The 19,134-nt window shown below is 35.2% G+C and overlaps 1 protein-coding gene across 1 annotated transcript in view; it reads left to right on the forward strand.

Moving 5' to 3' along the window:
* SPOCK1 (SPARC (osteonectin), cwcv and kazal like domains proteoglycan 1) overlaps positions 1–19,134 on the forward strand; it is an 809,688-nt gene that overhangs the window by 728,268 nt on the left and 62,286 nt on the right. The window contains exon 7 of the mRNA XM_074290862.1: positions 8,662–8,778. Coding sequence (XP_074146963.1) covers positions 8,662–8,778 — 117 coding nt within the window. The remainder of the gene's footprint in view (positions 1–8,661; positions 8,779–19,134) is intronic.

A 19,134-nucleotide genomic window follows, 5' to 3' on the forward strand; every position in this document is an offset into this window, starting at 1 on the left:
AGAGCAGTCAGTCTATGGTAGAGTCATCTCTGTAAATTTTTTATCCACAGAGGCCACCCCCACCTGGTCTGCTAAATATGCAAGCCTCTGGATGTATTCCTGTTTGTGCTGGTCTGTCCCCCTCCCCCCCCCCCACACACACACATCTGCTCAGGACAAACCTTTTCTGGTGACATTCCAGATTATCTTGGGCTGGTAAGTTGTTGCACTTCCAACCTTCATGAATCTTACTAGTCAAGCACTATTTTTGAGTCTGAATTTAATAATTGGTAGTGTGGGTATGAGAGAGACTCAGAAAGTTGCATGTGTCTACTCTGCCATCTTGTCTCCACCCTGGTATCTAATTTCTGTTTTCTAATGGCAAAGTAGTATATTTTGTTACTGGGTTTCTATAGAGAAATTGAACATTATAGACTTCAGTGAAATAAAGGTATAAAACACAAATGATGCATAAACTGTTCATTGAGAAATATTTAAAACATGGGCTAGCAACCTGTAATAGTGAAGGCTATAAATAAATACAGGAAACTTGTGAAGCATTCAAGGGATTCATAAAAGCTCAACACCTGTTATATTCTTCTAAGAGACTTATGAGCCTGCTTAATATTAAGACTTCACTTTCATCTGGGTCTGTACTGTCCAAGTATCAGTGTCCTAGGATTAGTCAGTCATGATCCTCCACCTCAATCCATTTTTTCATATGAGAAAGTGTAGCTATAGGAAGTGTTTTCTGCTGTCAACATCTGTATCTCTCAATAACTCCAGATCCTGTGAACACATGCGATAGCCTCCAAAAATGTAAATATCCATCGCAGGTCCACTGTTTGGTCACCTGTGTTCCAGGAAGTAAAGGTATAGTAGAGAGGCATTCAGAGACTTCAGATCTAGTCTCATGGTAACAAATGTACACATTGCTGTGTATTATAGATACCTTAGCATCAAAGCAGGTAAGAAAAAAGGAAGATACATAGACCTAGCCTCCCATGGGACTCCAAAGGAGAGTTGGAAGCCTGTCAAACAATGTGCTCAAAGAGAAAGAGAGAAAGTATAAAGCTAATTCTCCTTCTACTCTTACTTAGTAAGCTCATCTTGCACCTTTATGTATCATCATTAGCCCCCAAAGATGGGGTCGAATAAAAGACTCTGGGTGTGAATCTTCTTAAGAGAACCATTGAAAGGGGCCAAGGTACATGACCATCCCCGAGCAGCATCCATGGGGTGGATCCATGTGCCTAGCAATTGTGGAATGGAGGAGCCTGCCTTGATTACCTCATTACATTTTATCAAAATCATTTATTTTTATCTCACAGAGCTTTCCCCCTTAATCTTGACATAATTGATACCTTCCTTATAACAAAGAAAAAAGAGTTCAACAAAAACCAAAGACTTGGTGATTGTGTTTGAAAGCATGTGTCAAATTCTTTGTTGTGAGTTCCCTACCTCTGTGGTAACAATAAGGAATCATGTTTCATGATTTTGTCTATCAGAGTAGTAGTTAATCAGAATTCAACTTTCTTTTTGGTGTTGTTTTTAATTTACATCATTAAATTCATTCTGTATATTTCATTCCCTGATTCTGCATACTTGACTCTGTATTATGTCACATATAAGTCCCTGTGTTTATATAAATTCTTCATGGCTATTGCTTTCAATAGTGCAGCTAGATTATGTATCTGGTTGTATCTGTTGCTTAGAAGTCATCTAATCTAACTTCATTTGAAAGATGAGGAAAGTGAACAATAGGGCAACTCAAAAGATGGCGGAGAAGATACACACGACTCTTTGAATGTCCTTACTCCCTCACAACCAATTAGATAAATCAGCCTCAAAAATAGCGCTGGACTGATAGATACCACAAGGACTGGAAGCACGACTTACCAGCTGAAGAGAATCTGGAGTTTCAACAGAAAAGGTCAGTTCCCAGGGGAGGAAGAAGAGAGGCCAGCACAGACGGCTGGGTGCTAGCACACTACGCTGAATGCGCTGGGAAGGGCCCTGGGATCAGAGAAGCCACTGAGATAAAGGAATCTGGCACAGGCTGTTAGCTCTTCTATGCTTATAATACAGCAGTTCAGAAGAGAAATCTAAACCACTTTAAAAATTCAAAGATAGATTAGATCTTCCCAGATCCTGGGGGTGACTCAGCAGATCTCAGCATTGGGGGGTGTGGCCCCTAGCTCTCACCTGTGACTAGTTAAGAGATTGAGAAGTGGGAGGATACGGCCCAAGGCAACACATGGTGCCTGGCTCAGCTGGAGGTTGTGGAACTCAGCTCTGGAAGTCCCAGAGAAGTGGAATCTTTGAACTAGGGACCGTGGTTTCTGGCAGACACTTCCAGTTTGTGCGCAGGGGCTTTTCACGTCACCTGCTACTGACATGCATGCCCCACCGGGACGCATAGGCTGGGCTTTGTGTTGCCTTTACTGTTCAGTCTCAAACCTCAGGGAAGCCACTAGAGCACAGGGCCTTCAAAGCACAGCAGTGCTAGTCACCTCTGAGGCACTTCCAGGGAGGGGGTGGGGAACTCTCTCCCAGAACTCTCTTAGCAAAGGTGCAGGAGCCGCTGCATCCATCCGGTCTGGGAGGAAGCTGGTAAAGAAATAAATAAATAATTTCCTACCCCAGGGACAGACCCCAAAAGATTTTTTAAGTGTGAGTAAAAAGCCAAGAAAAACTATAGATTCCTTCCACACAGAGAAAGAGCAGGTATCCAACCCCGAGGAAGTTAACTGCAGAAAGTCAGCAGATAACAGCCTAAAGGGGAAAGATACATGCCCCTCATCACATAAGTCTCTCCTCGAAGAGATTATGAAAAAGCTAAGAGAGTTTGAAGAAAAATGGGGAAAAGAAAGGGAAGCGATGATAAAGAATAACAACGTCCTGAAATTGGAGCTGGAAAAAATAAAAAATTCACAGGAGATGCAGGGAAACAAAATTTGTGAATTAGAAAAGGTTAAAAAATCACAGGAAAGTAGGATTTCTGAATTGGAAAAGATAAAAAAGTCTTAAGAAAATAGAATTTCTGAATTGTAAAAAAGAAAATAATTCTCAAAAAAATTAGGGAAATGGAAAAAAATTCAATAGAGCAAAATAATTCATTTAAAAATGAAATTAGGCATTTACAAAAAGAACTAAAAACTGTGAAAGAAGAAAATAACTCCTTGAAACTCAGGATGGAACAAATAGAAATGAATGATTCACTGAGAACCCAAGAATCAGTCAAACAAAACAAAAAAAAAGAGAAGTTGGAGAATAATGTCAAATACTTACTGGGAAAATCTATAGACCTGGAAAATAGATCTAGGAGAGATAATCTGCGGATCATTGGACTTCCCGAAAACTATGACCAAAAAAAAAAAAAAAAAAAAAAAAAAAAAGCTTAGATTCTATTTTACAGGAAATTATCAAAGAGAATTGTCCAGAGATAATAGAAACAGAAGGGAAAGTAGATGTTGAAAGAATTCATCGAACTCCTTCTGAAATAGACCCTAAAAAAAGAAAACGCAATATTGTGGCTAAGCTGCAGAATTACCACACAAAGGAGAAAATCTTGCAAGCAGCTAGAAAAAAGCAATTCAAATACCAAGGTACCACAATAAGGGTCACTCAAGATCTGGCTGCCTCCACATTAAAAGATAGAAGGGCCTGGAACCTGATAAGGCAAAAGATCAAGGATTGAAACCAAGAATAAACTACCCAGCTAAGTTTAGCATCTTTTTCCATGGAAGAAGATGGTCATTCAATGAAACAGAGGAATTCTATATGTTTCTAAGAAAAAAACCAGACTTAAACAAAAAATTTGATCTACATCCACAAGACTGAAGAGAAACAGAAAAAGGTACACAGAACCCTGGAGAACTGTAACTTTGTTGTGGGTATATAGAAAGTACTCATGGAAAATTTGATTTTACTGATATAAAAGAAAAAAAGGGGGGTGTAGTAAAGGGAAGGAAGTCGGTTCAGAAAAAGGGGAAGGAATGATAAAAAGAGGGAAACTACATCCCAGGAAGAGGCATAGAAAATACACCATATCTGAGGGAATTTAGTGAGGGGGAGAATCATTGTGTGAATCTTACTCTAATCAGAAGAGGCTCAAATGTAAATAACTGACATATTTGTTTTTCAGAGAATTTTCTCTCACCTCATTAAAAGGGGGGAGAGGAAAAGGGAAAAGGAAAAGGAGAATAACGGAAGGGACTTGGAGGGAGGGGGGAGGGATAATAAAAAAACAGAGGGCTGCACGTCACAAGGGGGGGTCTATAAATTAACTATCGGGGAAGGGGATCAGGGGGGTCAAGGGAAAAAGCATAATCTGGGGATAATATAATGGCAGGAAATACAGAATTAGTAATTTTAACTATAAATTTGAATGGGATGAACGCTCCCATCAAACAAAGACGGATAGCAGATTGGATCAAAAATCAGAACCCTACAATATGTTGTCTACAGGAAACACACTTAAAGCAGGGAGATACATACAGAGTAAAGGTAAAAGGTTGGAACAGAGCCTATTATGCTTCAGGTAAAGCAAAAAAAGTAGGGGTAGCTATCCTTATCTCAGATCAAGCAAAAGCAGAAGTATATCTAGTTAAAAAAGATAAGGAAGGAAACTATATCCTGCTGAAAGGTAGCATAAATAATGAAGCCATATCAATACTAAACATATATGCACCAAGTGGTATAGTATCTAACTTTCTAAAGGAAAAGTTAAGAGAATTGCAAGAAGAAATAGACAGTAAAACTACAATAGTGGGAGATCTCAACCTTGCACTCTCAGATTTAGACAAATCAAACCACAAAACAAATAAGAAAGAAAATAAAAAACTAAATAGAACATTAGAAAAACTAGGTATGATAGACCTTTGGAGAAAACTGAATGGCAATAGAAAGGAATATACTTTCTTCTCAGCAGTTCATGGATCCTATACAAAAATAGACCATATATTAGGACATAAAGACCTCAAAATTAACTGTAGGAAGGCAGAAATAATAAATGCCTTCTTCTCAGATCACAATGCAATAAAAGGTACATTCAGTAAAAATATAGGGTAAATAGACCAAAAAGTAATTGGAAAATGAACAATCACATCTTAAAGAATGACTGGGTGAAACAGCAAATTATAGAAACAATTAATAGTTTCACCCAAGATAATGACAATGATCAGACATCATACCAAAATCTGTGGGATGCAGCTAAAGCAGTAATAAGGGGAAATTTTATATATTTAGAGGCTTATTTGAAGAAAATAGAGAAAGAAAAAATTAACGAATTGGGCCTGCAACTTAAAAATCTAGAAAAAGACCAAATTAAAAACTCCCAAACAAAAATTAAACTTGAAATACAAAAATTAAAAGGAGAAATCAATAATATTGAAAATAAAAAAATTATTGAATTAATAAATAAAACCAATAGTTGGTTTTATGAAAAAGCCAATAAAATAGATAAACCTTTGGGAAATCTGATCAGAAAAAAGAAAGAGGAAAATCAAATTGTTAGTCTTATAAATGAAAAGGGTGATCTTTCCACCAATGAAGAGGAAATTAGAGAAATAATAAGGAGTTACTTTGCCCAACTTTATGCCAATAAATTTGATAACTTAAGTGAAATGGATGACTTCCTCCAAAAATATAGGCTCCCTAGATAAACAGAGGAGGAGATAAATTGCTTAAATAGTGCCATTTCAGAAAAAGAAATAGAACAAGCTATTAATCAACTCCCGAGGAATAAATCCCCTGGACCAGATGGATTTACATGTTAATTCTACCAAACATTTAAAGAACAATTAGCCCCAATGTTATATAAACTATTTGAAAAAATAGGGGATGAAGGAGTCCTACCAAATTCCTTTTATGACACAGACATGGTACTGATACCTAAACCAGGTTGATCAAAAACTGAGAAAGAAAATTATAGACCAATTTCCTTAATGAATATTGATGCTAAAATCTTAAATAAGATATTAGCAAAAAGACTTCAGAAAATCATCTCCAGGATAATACACTATGATCAAGTAGGATTTATTCCAGGAATGCAGGGCTGGTTTAATATTAGGAAAACTATTAATACAATTGACAATATTAATAATCAAATTAATAAGAACCATATGATCATCTCAACAGATGCAGAAAAAGCATTTGACAAAATCCAACATCCATTCCTACTAAAAACTCTTAAGAGTATAGAAATAAATGGACTATTCCTTAGAATAATCAGGAGCATATATTTACAACTGTCAGTAAGCATAATATGCAATGGAGATAAACTACAACCTTTCCCAGTAAGATCAGGAGTGAAACAAGTTTGCCTACTTTCACCATTACTGTTCAATATAGAACTAGAAACGCTAGCCTCGGCAATAAGAGCCGAGAAAGAGATTCAAGGAATTAGAGTAGGAAATGAGGAAATCAAACTATCACTCTTTGCAGATGACATGATGGTATACTTAGAGAACCCCAAAGACTCTGCTAAAAAGTTATTAGAAATAATTCAGAATTTCAGCAAAGTTGCAGGATACAAAATAAATCCACATAAATCCTCAGCATTTTTATATATCACCAACAAAATGCAACAGCAAGAGATACAAAGAGAAATTCCATTCCAAACAAATGTTGAGAGTATAAAGTATTTGGGAATCCATCTACCAAAGAAAAGTCAGGAATTATATGAGCAAAATTACAAAACACTTGCCACAAAAATAAAGTCAGATTTAAATAATTGGAAAGACATTCAGTGCTCTTGGATAGGCTGAGCGAATATAATAAAGATGACAATACTCCCCAAACTAATCTATTTATTTAGTGCTATACCAATCAGACTCCCAAGAAACTATTTCAATGACCTAGGAAAAATAACAACAAAATTCATATGGAAGAATAAAAGGTCGAGAATGCAAGGGAAGTAATGAAAAAAAAAAAAAAAAAAACTCAGAGAAAGGTGGTCTAAGTGTGCCTGATCTAAAGCTATATTATATAGCAGCAGTCACCAAAACCATTTGGTATTGGCTAAGAAATAGACTAGTCGATCAGTGGAACAGATTAGGTACAAAGGACAAAAAAGGGTACAACTATAGCAATCTATTGCTTGACAAACCCAAAGATACCAACATTTGGGATAAAAATTCATTATTTGGAAAAAACTGTTGGGAAAACTGGAAATTAATATGGCAGAAATTAGTTATGGATCCACACTTAACACCATATACCAAGATAAGATCAAAATGGGTCCATGATTTAGGCATAAAGAGTGAGATAATAAATAGATTAGAGGAACAGAGGATAGTCTACCTCTCAGACCTGTGGAAGAGCAAGGAATTTATGACCAGAGGAGAACTAGAGATCATTATTGATCACAAAATAGAAGATTTTGATTACATCCAACTAAAAAGTTTCTGTACAAACAATACTAATATAAACAAGATTAGAAGGGAAGTAACAAATTGGGCAAATATTTTTAAAAGGAAAGGTTCTGACAAAGGTCTCATTTTCAAAATATATCGAGAACTGACCCTGATTTATAGGAAACCAAACCATTCTCCAATTGATAAATGGTCAAGGGATATGAACAGACAGTTCTCAGATAAAGAAATTGAAACTATATCCACTCATAAGAAAGTGTGTTCCAAATCACTACTGATCAGAGAAATGCAAATTAAGACTCTCTGAGATACCACTACACACCTGTCAGATTGGCTAAAATGACAGGAACAAATAATGATGAATGTTCGAGGGAATGTGGGATAACTGGGACAGTAATACATTGCTGGTGGAGTTGTGAAAGAATCTAGCCTTTCTGGAGAGCAATTTGGAACTATGCCCAAAAAGTTATCAAACTGTGCATACCCTTTGACCCAGCAGTACTACTACCAGGCTTATATCCCAAAGAAATACTGAAGAGCGGAAAGAGACCTTTATGTGCCAAAATGTTTTTGGCAGCTCTTTTTGTTGTAGCGAGAAACTGGAAGATGAATGGATGTCCATCAGTTGGAGAATGGTTGGGTAAATTATGGTATATGAAGGTTATGGAATATTATTGCTCTGTAAGAAATGACCAGCAGGAGGAATACAGAGAGACTTGGAGAGACTTACATCAACTGATACTGAGTGAAATGAGCCGAACCAGAAGATCACTGTACACTTCAACAACAATACTGTATGAGGATGTATTCTGATGGAAGTTGAAATCTTCAACATAAAGAAGAGCCCACTCACTTCCAGTTGATCAATGATGGACAGAGGTAGCTACACCCAGAGAAGGAACACTGGGAAGTGAATGTAAATTGTTAGCACTAATATCTGTCTGCCCAGGTTACATGTACCTTCAGAATATAATGCTTATTGTGCAACAAGAAAATGGTATTTACATACATGTATTGTATCTAGGTTATATTGTAACACATGTAAAATGTATGGGATTGCCTGTCATTGGGGGGAGGGAGTAGAAGGAGTGGGGATAATTTGGAAAAATGAATACAAGGGATAATATTATTTAAAAATATATAATAAAAAAAGATAGATGAGGAAAGTGAAATATGGAAATTTTAAGGGATTTGTCTAAGGTCACATATGTGGAAACTTTCTGGTTTTGATCTTTTTTTCAGTAGTGAATATCTGGATCAAAGAATATGAACAGTTTAATAACTCAACCTTTGTATTTTTCTCTAGGTTGCTCGGACAAGGAATTGAGGAATCTTGCTTCCCGGCTAAAAGATTCGTTTGGAAGGCTTCATGAGGATGCAAATCATGTCATCAAGCCCACTAGTTCAGACCCAGCACAAAGCAGTAAGACTATGTTGTTGTTTTTTGATTAAGCAGGAAAATGTGAGGTAGGACCAGACCCTAATTACAATTGTAATACTTATTTCCCAAGTCACAGTGATACTATAAAATATTTCGAATATAATACTGATAATGGCTTAGTGAAAAGAAGACTTTCTTTGGTGTCTTTTAAGTCTCAAAGAATTTCCTATTAAATTGAAATAGTATTCTGACTAGGATGGTTCTTTTAATCATTATTAGCTCATCTCTGAATAAAGTGGTACTTTAAACCTTTATTATCTCACACCTTATCTGGATTTTCTTTGAGACAATAAAGGTAGAATGTTGTGTCCTACTTTCTAGAGTCCCCATGCTGGAGTAGTTAAAACATAAAGTCTTAGTGGAGGTGTGATGAGGCTAGACTCCCAAGTATAATTAAAATATGGAGTCTGTTTATTCAAAGTTCTTTCACCCTTATATACCCTAATACCCTTATGTAACTAAAACAACACTAGGTATGTACTAAGTATATAGTGCATGTGAAACACATAAACAACTTTCTATTGTATGTAGATTGCCACTTTGTTATCTCTCTTTGCCACCTGGTATCACTCTGCTTCAATTACAACACAGGCTGTCACTGCCTCCTGACTTCTCAGTAAAGCTGAGAGTCCTTAGGAGAGATGGGGAGCTGAACCAGACATTGTGGGCAGGTTTCCTCTGGCCTGAAGGATCTTATACCTTACCCAGAGTTCCCCCACTATCTGTGGCCCTCTTCAGTAAAAAATTACCAAAGACATGTTTTACCAACTTAAAATCATTGACTAAGCTTTTCTCAATGTCCTGGGCTGTGGGGTTTGGCAAGTGTAATCTAACAACTTGATCTATAGAATATCACATCTTAGATTGAAAGAGAAGACAAGCTATTTCAGTGGTAGGGATGAAGTAGACAAGAGAAGCTTTGTACACTCACAATGGGTTTATACAGCCTAAACATATAGCATTTTCCTTTACAGGTCCTTTGTGGCTGATCTGTGTATTTATAGTACTTGGAATAACTTGATATTTGTTTGTTCACAATTATTCTTTGAACAATATATATTGTGTATACGATGTTCTCTTGATTCTGCTCACTTCATTTTTTATTACTTTATACAAATGTTTCCATGTTTTCCTGAAATCAACTATCTCATTTGATTTGATCCTTTTAACCACCTTGGTAAGTAGTTACATTTTAAGCAGAAAGAGGGTTAGTGACTTCCCCAGGGTCATACAACTGATAAATGTCTGAGATAGGATTCAACTTCAAATCTTTATGATTCCAATAATCAATCATCTATATTATTAAGTTACATCAGACAATACAGGCCAAAGATAGGGATAAGTATAACATAAAATAACTTTTCAGAATTATCTCATGTTATTCCCTTCTACACACTCTGCTATATCTGAACTGGGTTATACTTTGTCCACTAAATTGACCTTTCTCTATTTCCTTAAATTTTTCTTTCCATTTTTACCTGATGAATTGTTGTGTATTCTATAAGGAATAAGTCAAATGCTACCTCTTCATGGAGCCTATTCTTAATCCTCCTACTTTGGTAATGACCTTTCCCCTTGGTCATTACTTCTTTTAATGTACTTAAGGTGTAATATTATAGGGCTTTGTGCATTATAATTTTCTGTGTGGGTATGTTCTTTTTCTAATAGACTTTAAAACTTCCATGAGAGCAAGATTATTTCCTTACTAAACACTGTATCTACCCTAACATCTCTTACATTACTCTATATACTGAGGGTAATTGATAAATGGATAGAGAAATGGATAGATAAATCATGTTAGAGATAAATGTGAAACAATTTAGGAAGCAACTAGAGAACTTAAGTGCATTAACCTCCAAAGGGGACCTGCAACAACTTCATGGAAGTATTCTGTCAGCATCAGAGTTCCATAACTGAAAGTGCCCATAGTCCTTAGTGCCCATCTACTCTAACTCATACCTGAAAAAAAGTCCCTGCAGTAAACCCAGGATCATTCAATACAGACTTTGTTTTGAAGATCTCTAGTGAGGGGAAATCCTCTACTTCTACATCTCCTACCCTTCTCTCTCTCTTTCTCTCTCTCTCTCTCTCTCTCTCTCTCTCTCTCTCTCTCTCTCTCTCTCTCTTTTTCTCTCTCTCTCTCTCTTTCTCTCTCTCTCTCTTCCTCTCTCTCTCTCTCTCTCTCTCTCTTCCTCTCTCTCTCTCTCTCTCTCTCTCTCTCTCTCTCTCTCTCTCTCTCTCTTTCTCTCTCTCTCTCTCTTTCTCTCTTTCTCTCTCTCTCTTTCTTTTTTTCTTTCTCTCTCTATGGATAGCTCAACTTAGGATATTTTTCTATCATAAATCTAAATTTGCCTCATTGCTTAATAGGGGTATTAGAGATAGACTCTCACAGTCAGGCTGATGACTTTAGATTTCCAAAATGGAAATTATGGGTGACATGGCATCAACAAAACCCATTATTAATCAAATTAAGGAGAGAGTAGATATGGATTTAGCAGAAGGTATACAACTCACTTTCTGAAAAATGAGAATTTAGAAACGTGTGTGTATATGGCATCGGATTTACTTTCTCACAGTATTTCAGTTTAGGTTAACAAGAATTTTTAGAATGCCTGTTTTGCAAGTTATAATTAGCATCATTTTTGAATTTGAGGTCTTTATGTCCTAATACATGGTCAATTTTTTTATAGCTTCCCTGAACTGCTGAAAAGAAAGTGTAATCCTTTCGGTCTCCATTCAGTTTTCTCCAAAGATCTATCATACTTAACTTTTCTAGTATTCTATTTACCTCTTTAAATTCTTTCTTATTTATTTTGTGGTTAGATTTATCTAGTTCTGAGAGTGCAAAGTTTTTGCTGTCTATTTCTTCTTGCAGCTCTCTTAACTTCTCCTTTAGCAATTTAGATGCTATACCACTTGGGGCATATATGTTAAATATTGATGTTGCTTCATTATCTATGCTACCCTTTAGCAAGATATAGTGCCCTTCCTTATCTCTTTTAATTAGCTCAATTTTTGCTTTTGCTTGATCTGAGATCAGGATGCCTACTCCTGCTTTTCTGGCTTCACTTGAAGCATAATAGATTCTGCTCCAGCCTATTACCTTTATTCTGTATATTTCACCCTGCTTCAAGTGTGTTTCCTGTAAACAACATATTGTAGGATTCTGACTTTTAATTGTTTGCTATCCATCTCTACTTTATGGGGGAATTTACCCCATTCACATTTATGGTTAAAACTACTAATTCTGCATTTCCTGCCATTTTATTATCCCCAAATTATGCTTTTCTCTTTCCTTTCTCCCTTACTCTTTCCCCAGTATTAGACTTATGAGTACCATTTGTCTCATGTGGTCCTTCCTCTTTAGAATCCTTCCCTCCTCCTTGAAGTTCCTCCCCTTTTTTTAAACCTTTTCCTTACTATTTTTGTTTCCCTTCTATTTACCCTAATTCTTCCCTTTTTGTTTTTCTCCTTCAACTTTTCAGTCAGATGGGAGAAGTTTCTGTGTTAACCAAATGTATCTAATATTTTCTCTTTGAGTCAAATCTGAGAGTTAAGATTAACACTATGTTCATCCCCCTCTCTTCATTCATTCAGATATAATAATTTTTCTGTGCCACTTCGTGAGATGTAGTTTCCCTCTTTTTACCTTCACTTTTCCCTTTCTGATACAATTTCCTTTCCACCTCTAGTTCCTTTTTTATAACAGTAAAACCAAATTATACATATACTCTTTATGTATACCCATAACAGAAATACAGTTCTTTCTTTCTTTCTTTATTTATTTATTTATTTTTATTCATTTTTCCAAATTATCCCCTCCCTCCCTCCACTCTCTCCCCCCGATGGCAGGTAATTCCATACATTTTACATATGTTACATTATAACCTAGATACAATATATGTGTGTAAATACCATTTTCTTGTTGCACATTAATTATTAGCTTCCGAAGGTATAAGTAACCTGGGTAGATAGACAGTAGTGCTAACAATTTACATTCGCTTCCCAGTGTTCCTTCTCTGGGTATAGTTATTTCTGTCCATCATTGATCAACTGGAAGTGAGTTGGATCTTCTTTACGTTGAAGATTTCCACTTCCATCAGAATACATCCTCATACAGTATTGTTGTTGAAGTGTACAGTGATCTTCTGGTTCTGCTCATTTCACTCAGCATCAGTTGATGTAAGTCTCTCCAAAGCTCTCTGTATTCCTCCTGCTGGTCATTTCTTACAGAACAATAATATTCCATAACATTCATATAACATAATTTACCCAACCATTCTCCAATTGATGGACATCCATTCATCTTCCAGTTTCTGGCCACTACGAAAAGGGCTGCCACAAACATTTTGGCACATACAGGTCCCTTTCCACTCTTTAGTATTTCTTTGGGATATAATCCCAATAACAACAATGCTGGGTCAAAGGGTATGCACAGTTTGACAACTTTTTGGGCATAGTTCCAAATTGCTCTTCAGAATGGTTGGATTCTTTCACAACTCCACCAACAATGTATCAGTGTCCCAGTTTTCCCACATCCCCTCCAACATTCATCATTATTTGTTCCTGTCATTTTAACCAATCTGACAGGTGTGTAGTGGTATGTCAGAGTTGTCTTAATTTGCATTTCTCTGATCAGTAGTGATTTGGAACACTCTTTCATATGAGTGGAAATAGTTTCAATTTCGTCCTCTGAGAATTGTCTGTTCATATCCCTTGACCATTTATCAATTGGAGAATGGTTTGGTTTCCTATAAATCAGGGTCAGTTCTCTATATATTTTGAAAATGAGACCTTTGTCAGAACCTTTCCTTTTAAAAATATTTTCCCAATTTGTTACTTCCCTTCTAATCTTGTTTATATTAGTATTGTTTGTACAGAAACTTTTTAGTTTGATGTAATCAAAATCTTCTATTTTGTGATCAATAATGATCTCTAGTTCTCCTCTGGTCATAAAATCCTTCCTCCTCCACAGGTCTGATAGGTAGACTATTTTCTGTTCCTCTAATCTATTTATGATCTCATTCTTTATGCCTAAATCATGGACCTATTTTGATCTTATCTTGGTATATGGTGTTAAGTGTGGGTCCATATCTAATTTCTGCCATACTAATTTCCAGTTTTCCCAACAGTTTGTTCCGAATAATGAATTTTTATCCCTAATGTTGGTATCTTTGGGTTTGTCAAAGATTAGGTTGTTATATATGTATCCTTTTTTGTCATTTGTATCTAATCTGTTCCACGGATCTACTGGTCTATTTCTTAGCCAGTACCAAATGGTTTTGATGACTGCTGCTATATAATATAGCTTTAGATCAGGTACACTTAGACCACCTTCCTCTGACTTTTTTTTTCATTAGTTCCCTTGCAATTCTTGACCTTTTATTCTTCCATATGAATTTTGTTGTTATTTTTTCTGGGTCATTAAAATAGTTTCTTGGGAGTCTGATTGGTATAGCACTAAATAGATTAGTTTGGGGAGTATTGTCATCTTTATTTTATTCGCTCGGCCTATCCAAGAGCACTGAATGTCTTTCCAATTATTTAAATCTGACTTTATTTTTGTGGCAAGTGTTTAGTAATTTTGCTCATATAATTCCTGACTAGTCTTTGGTAGATGGATTCCCAAATACTTTATATTCTCAACATTTGTTTGGAATGGAATTTCTCTTTCTATCTCTTGCTGTTGCATTTTGTTGGTGATATATAAGAATGCTGAGGATTTATGTGGATTTATTTTGTATCCTGCCACTTTGCTGAAATTCTGAATTATTTCTAATAGCTTTTTAGCAGAGTCTTTGGGGTTCTCTAAGTATACCATCATGTCATCTGCAAAGAGTGATAGTTTGATTTCCTCATTTCCTACTCTAATTCCTTGAATCTCTTTCTCGGCTCTTATTGCCAAGGCTAGCATTTCTAGTACTATATTGAATAGTAATGGTGATAGTGGGTAACCTTGTTTCACTCCTGATCTTACTGGGAAAGGTTGCAGTTTATTTCTATTGCATATTATGCTTACTGACGGTCTTAAATATATGCTCCTGATTATTCTAAGAAATAGTCCATTTATTCCAATACTCTCAAGAGTTTTTAGTAGGAATGGATGTTGGATTTTGTCAAATGCTTTTTCTGCATCTATTGAGATGATCATATGGTTTTTATTAATTTGATTATTAGTATGGTTAATTATACTAATAGTTGAAAAAGAAGATTAACGAATTGGGCTTACAACTTAAAAGGCTAGAAAAAGACCAAATTATAAACCCCCAACCAAAAATTAAACTTGAAATACAAAAATTAAAAGGAGAAATCAATAATATTGAAAGTAAAAAAACTATTGAATTAATAAATAAAACCAAGAGTTGGTTTTATGAAAAAGCCAATAAAATAGATAAACCTTTGGTAAATTTGATCAAAAAAAAAGAAAGAGGAAAATCAAATTGATAGTCTTACAAATGAAAAGGGGGATCTTTCCACCAATGAAGAGGAAATTAGAGAAATAATAAGGAGTCACTTTACCCAACTTTATGCCAATAAATTTGATAACTTAAGTGAAAGGGATGACTTCCTCCAAAAATATAGGCTTCCTAGATTAACAGAGGAGGAAATAAATTGCTTAAATAATCCCATTTCAGAAAAAGAAATAGAACAAGCTATTAATCAACTCCCCAGGAAAAAATCCCCAGGGCCAGATGGATTCACATGTGAATTCTACCAAACATTTAAAGAACAATTAGCCCCAATGTTATATAAATTATTTGAAAAAATAGGGGATGAAGTAGTCCTACCAAACTCCTTTTATGACACAGACATGGTACTGATACCTAAACCAGGTAGATCGAAAACTGAGAAAGAAAATTATAGACCAATCTCCTTAATGAATATTGATGCTAAAATCTTAAATAAGATATTAGCAAAAAGACTTCAGAAAATCATCTCCAGGATAATACACTATGATCAAGTAGGATTTATTCCAGGAATGCAGGGCTGGTTCAATATTAGGAAAACTATTAATATAATTGACCATATTAATAATCAAATTAATAAGAACCATATGATCATCTCAATAGATGCAGAAAAAGCATTTGACAAAATCCAACATCCATTCCTACTAAAAACTCTTGAGAGTATAGGAATAAATGGACTATTCCTTAGAATAATCAGGAGCATATATTTAAGACCTTCAGTAAGCATAATATGCAATAGAAATAAACTGCAACCTTTCCCAGTAAGATCAGGAGTGAAACAAGGTTGCCCACTATCACCATTACTATTCAATATAGTACTAGAAACGCTAGCCTCGGCAATAAGAGCCGAGAAAGAGATTCAAGGAATTAGAGTAGGAAATGAGGAAATTAAACTATCACTTTTTGCAGATGACATGATGGTATACTTAGAGAACCCCAAAGACTCTACTAAAAAGCTACTAGAAATAATTCAAAATTTCAGCAAAGTGGCAGGATACAAAATAAATCCACATAAATCCTCGGCATTTTTATATATCACTAACAAAATGCAACAGCAAGAGATACAAAGAGAAATTCCATTCCAAACAAATGTTGAGAGTATAAAGTATTTGGGAATCCATCTACCAAAGAAAAGTCAGGAATTATATGAGAAAAATTACAAAACACTTGCCACAAAAATAAAATCAGATTTAAATAATTGGAAAGACATTCAGTGCTCTTGGATAGGCCGAGCGAATATAATAAAGATGACAATACTCCCCAAACTAATCTATTTATTTAGTGCTATACCAATCAGACTCCCAAGAAACTATTTCAATGACCTAGAAAAAATAACAACAAAATTCATATGGAAGAATAAAAGGTCGAGAATTGCAAGGGAACTAATGAAAAAAAAGTCAGAGGAAGGTGGTCTAAGTGTACCTGATCTAAAGCTATATTATATAGCAGCAGTCACCAAAACCATTTGGTATTGGCTAAGAAATAGACCGGTAGATCCGTGGAACAGATTAGATACAAAGGACAAAAAAGGATACATATATAACAACCTAATCTTTGACAAACCCAAAGATACCAACATTAGGGATAAAAATTCATTATTCGGAAAAAACTGTTGGGAAAACTGGAAATTAATATGGCAGAAATTAGATATGGATCCACACTTAACACCATATACCAAGATAAGATCAAAATGGGTCCATGATTTAGGCATAAAGAGGGAGATAATAAATAGATTAGAGGAACAGAGGATAATCTACCTCTCAGACTTGTGGAGGAGGAAGGAATTTATGACCAGAGGAGAACTAGAGATCATTATTGATCACAAAATAGAAGATTTTGATTACATCAAACTAAAAAGTTTCTGTACAAATAATACTAATGCAAACAAGATTAGAAGGGAAGTAACAAATTGGGAAAATATTTTTAAAAACAAAGGTTCTGACAAAGGTCTCATTTCCAAAATATATAGAGAACTGACCCTAATTTATAAGAAACTGAACCATTCTCCAATTGATAAATGGTCAAAGGATATGAACAGACAATTCTCAGAGGAAGAAATTGAAACTATATCCACTCACATGAAAGAGTGTTCCAAATCACTACTGATCAGAGAAATGCAAATTAAGACCACTCTGAGATACCACTACACACCTGTCAGATTGGCTAAGATGACAGGAACAAATAATGATGAATGTTGGAGGGGATGTGGGGAAACTGGGACACTAATATATTGCTGGTGGAGTTGCGAAAGAATCCAGCCATTCTGGAGAGCAATCTGGAATTATGCCCAAAAAGTTATCAAACTGTGCATACCCTTTGACCCAGCAGCGCTACTACTGGGATTATATCCCAAAGAAATACTAAAGAGCGGAAAGAGACATATATGTGCCAAAATGTTTGTGGCAGCTCTTTTTGTTGTAGCTAGAAACTGGAAGATGAATGGATGTCCATCAGTTGGAGAATGGTTGGGTAAATTGTGGTATATGAAGGTTATGGAATATTATTGCTCTGTAAGAAATGACCAGCAGGAGGAATACAGAGAGGTTTGGAGAGACTTACATGAACTGATGCTGAGTGAAATGAGCAGAACCAGAAGATCACTGTACACTTCAACAACAATACTGTATGAGGATGTATTCTGATGGAAGTGGAAATCTTCAACATAAAGAAGAGCCAACTCACTTCCAGTTGATCAATGATGGACAGACGTAGCTACACCCAGAGAAGAAACACTGGGAAGTGAATGTAAATTGTTAGCACTAATATTTGTCTGCCCAGGTTGCATGTACCTTCGGATTCTAATGTTTATTGTGCAACAAGAAAATGATATTTACACACATGTATTGTATTTAGACTATATTGTAACACATGTAAAATGTATGGGATTGCCTGTCATCTGGGGGAGGGAATAGAGGGAGGGGGGGATAATTTGGAAAAATGAATACAAGGGATAATATTATAAAAAATATATATATATATAATAAAAAAAATTGGAAAAAAAATAAAAAAAAATTATACTAATAGTTTTCCTAATATTAAACCAGCCCTGCATTCCTGGTATGAATCCTACTTGATCATAGTGTATTATCCTGGGGATGATTTTCTGAAGTCTTTTTGCTAATATCTTATTTACGATTTTATCATCAATATTCATTAAAGAAATTGGTCTATAGTTTTCTTTCTCAGTTTTCAATCTACCTGGTTAGGTATCAGTACCATGTCTGTGCCATAAAAGGAGTTTGGTAGGACTCCCTCATTCCCTATTTTTCCAAATATTTTATATAGCATTGGGGCTAATTGTTCTTTAATTGTTTGGTAGAATTCACATGTAAATCCATCTGGTCCAGGGGATTTTTTCCTGGGGAGTTGATTAATAGCTTGTTCTATTTCTTTTTCTGAAATGGGACTATTTAAGCAATTTATTTCCTCCTCTGTTAATCTAGGAAACCTATATTTTTGGAGGAAGTCATCCATTTCACTTAAGTTATCAAATTTATTGGCATAAAGTTGGGCAAAGTAACTCCTTATTATTTCTCTAATTTCCTCTTCATATGTGGAAAGATCCCCCTTTTCATTTGTAAGACTAACACTTTGATTTTCCTCTTTCTTTTTTCTGATCAGATTTACCAAAGGTTTATCTAATTTATTGGCTTTTTCATAAAACCAACTCTTGGTTTTATTTATTAATTCAATAGTTATTTTTACTTTCAATATTATTGATTTCTCCTTTTAATTTTTGTATTTCAGGTTTAATTTTTGGTTGGGAGTTTTTAATTTGGTCTTTTTCTAGCCTTTTAAGTTGCAAGCCCAATTTGTTAATCTTCTCTTTCTTTATTTTGTTCAAATAAGCCTCTAAAGATATAAAATTTCC

This window comes from Sminthopsis crassicaudata, chromosome 2 (genome assembly GCF_048593235.1).
Source record: "Sminthopsis crassicaudata isolate SCR6 chromosome 2, ASM4859323v1, whole genome shotgun sequence".
In the NCBI taxonomy this organism is placed as follows: Eukaryota; Metazoa; Chordata; class Mammalia; order Dasyuromorphia; family Dasyuridae; genus Sminthopsis; species Sminthopsis crassicaudata.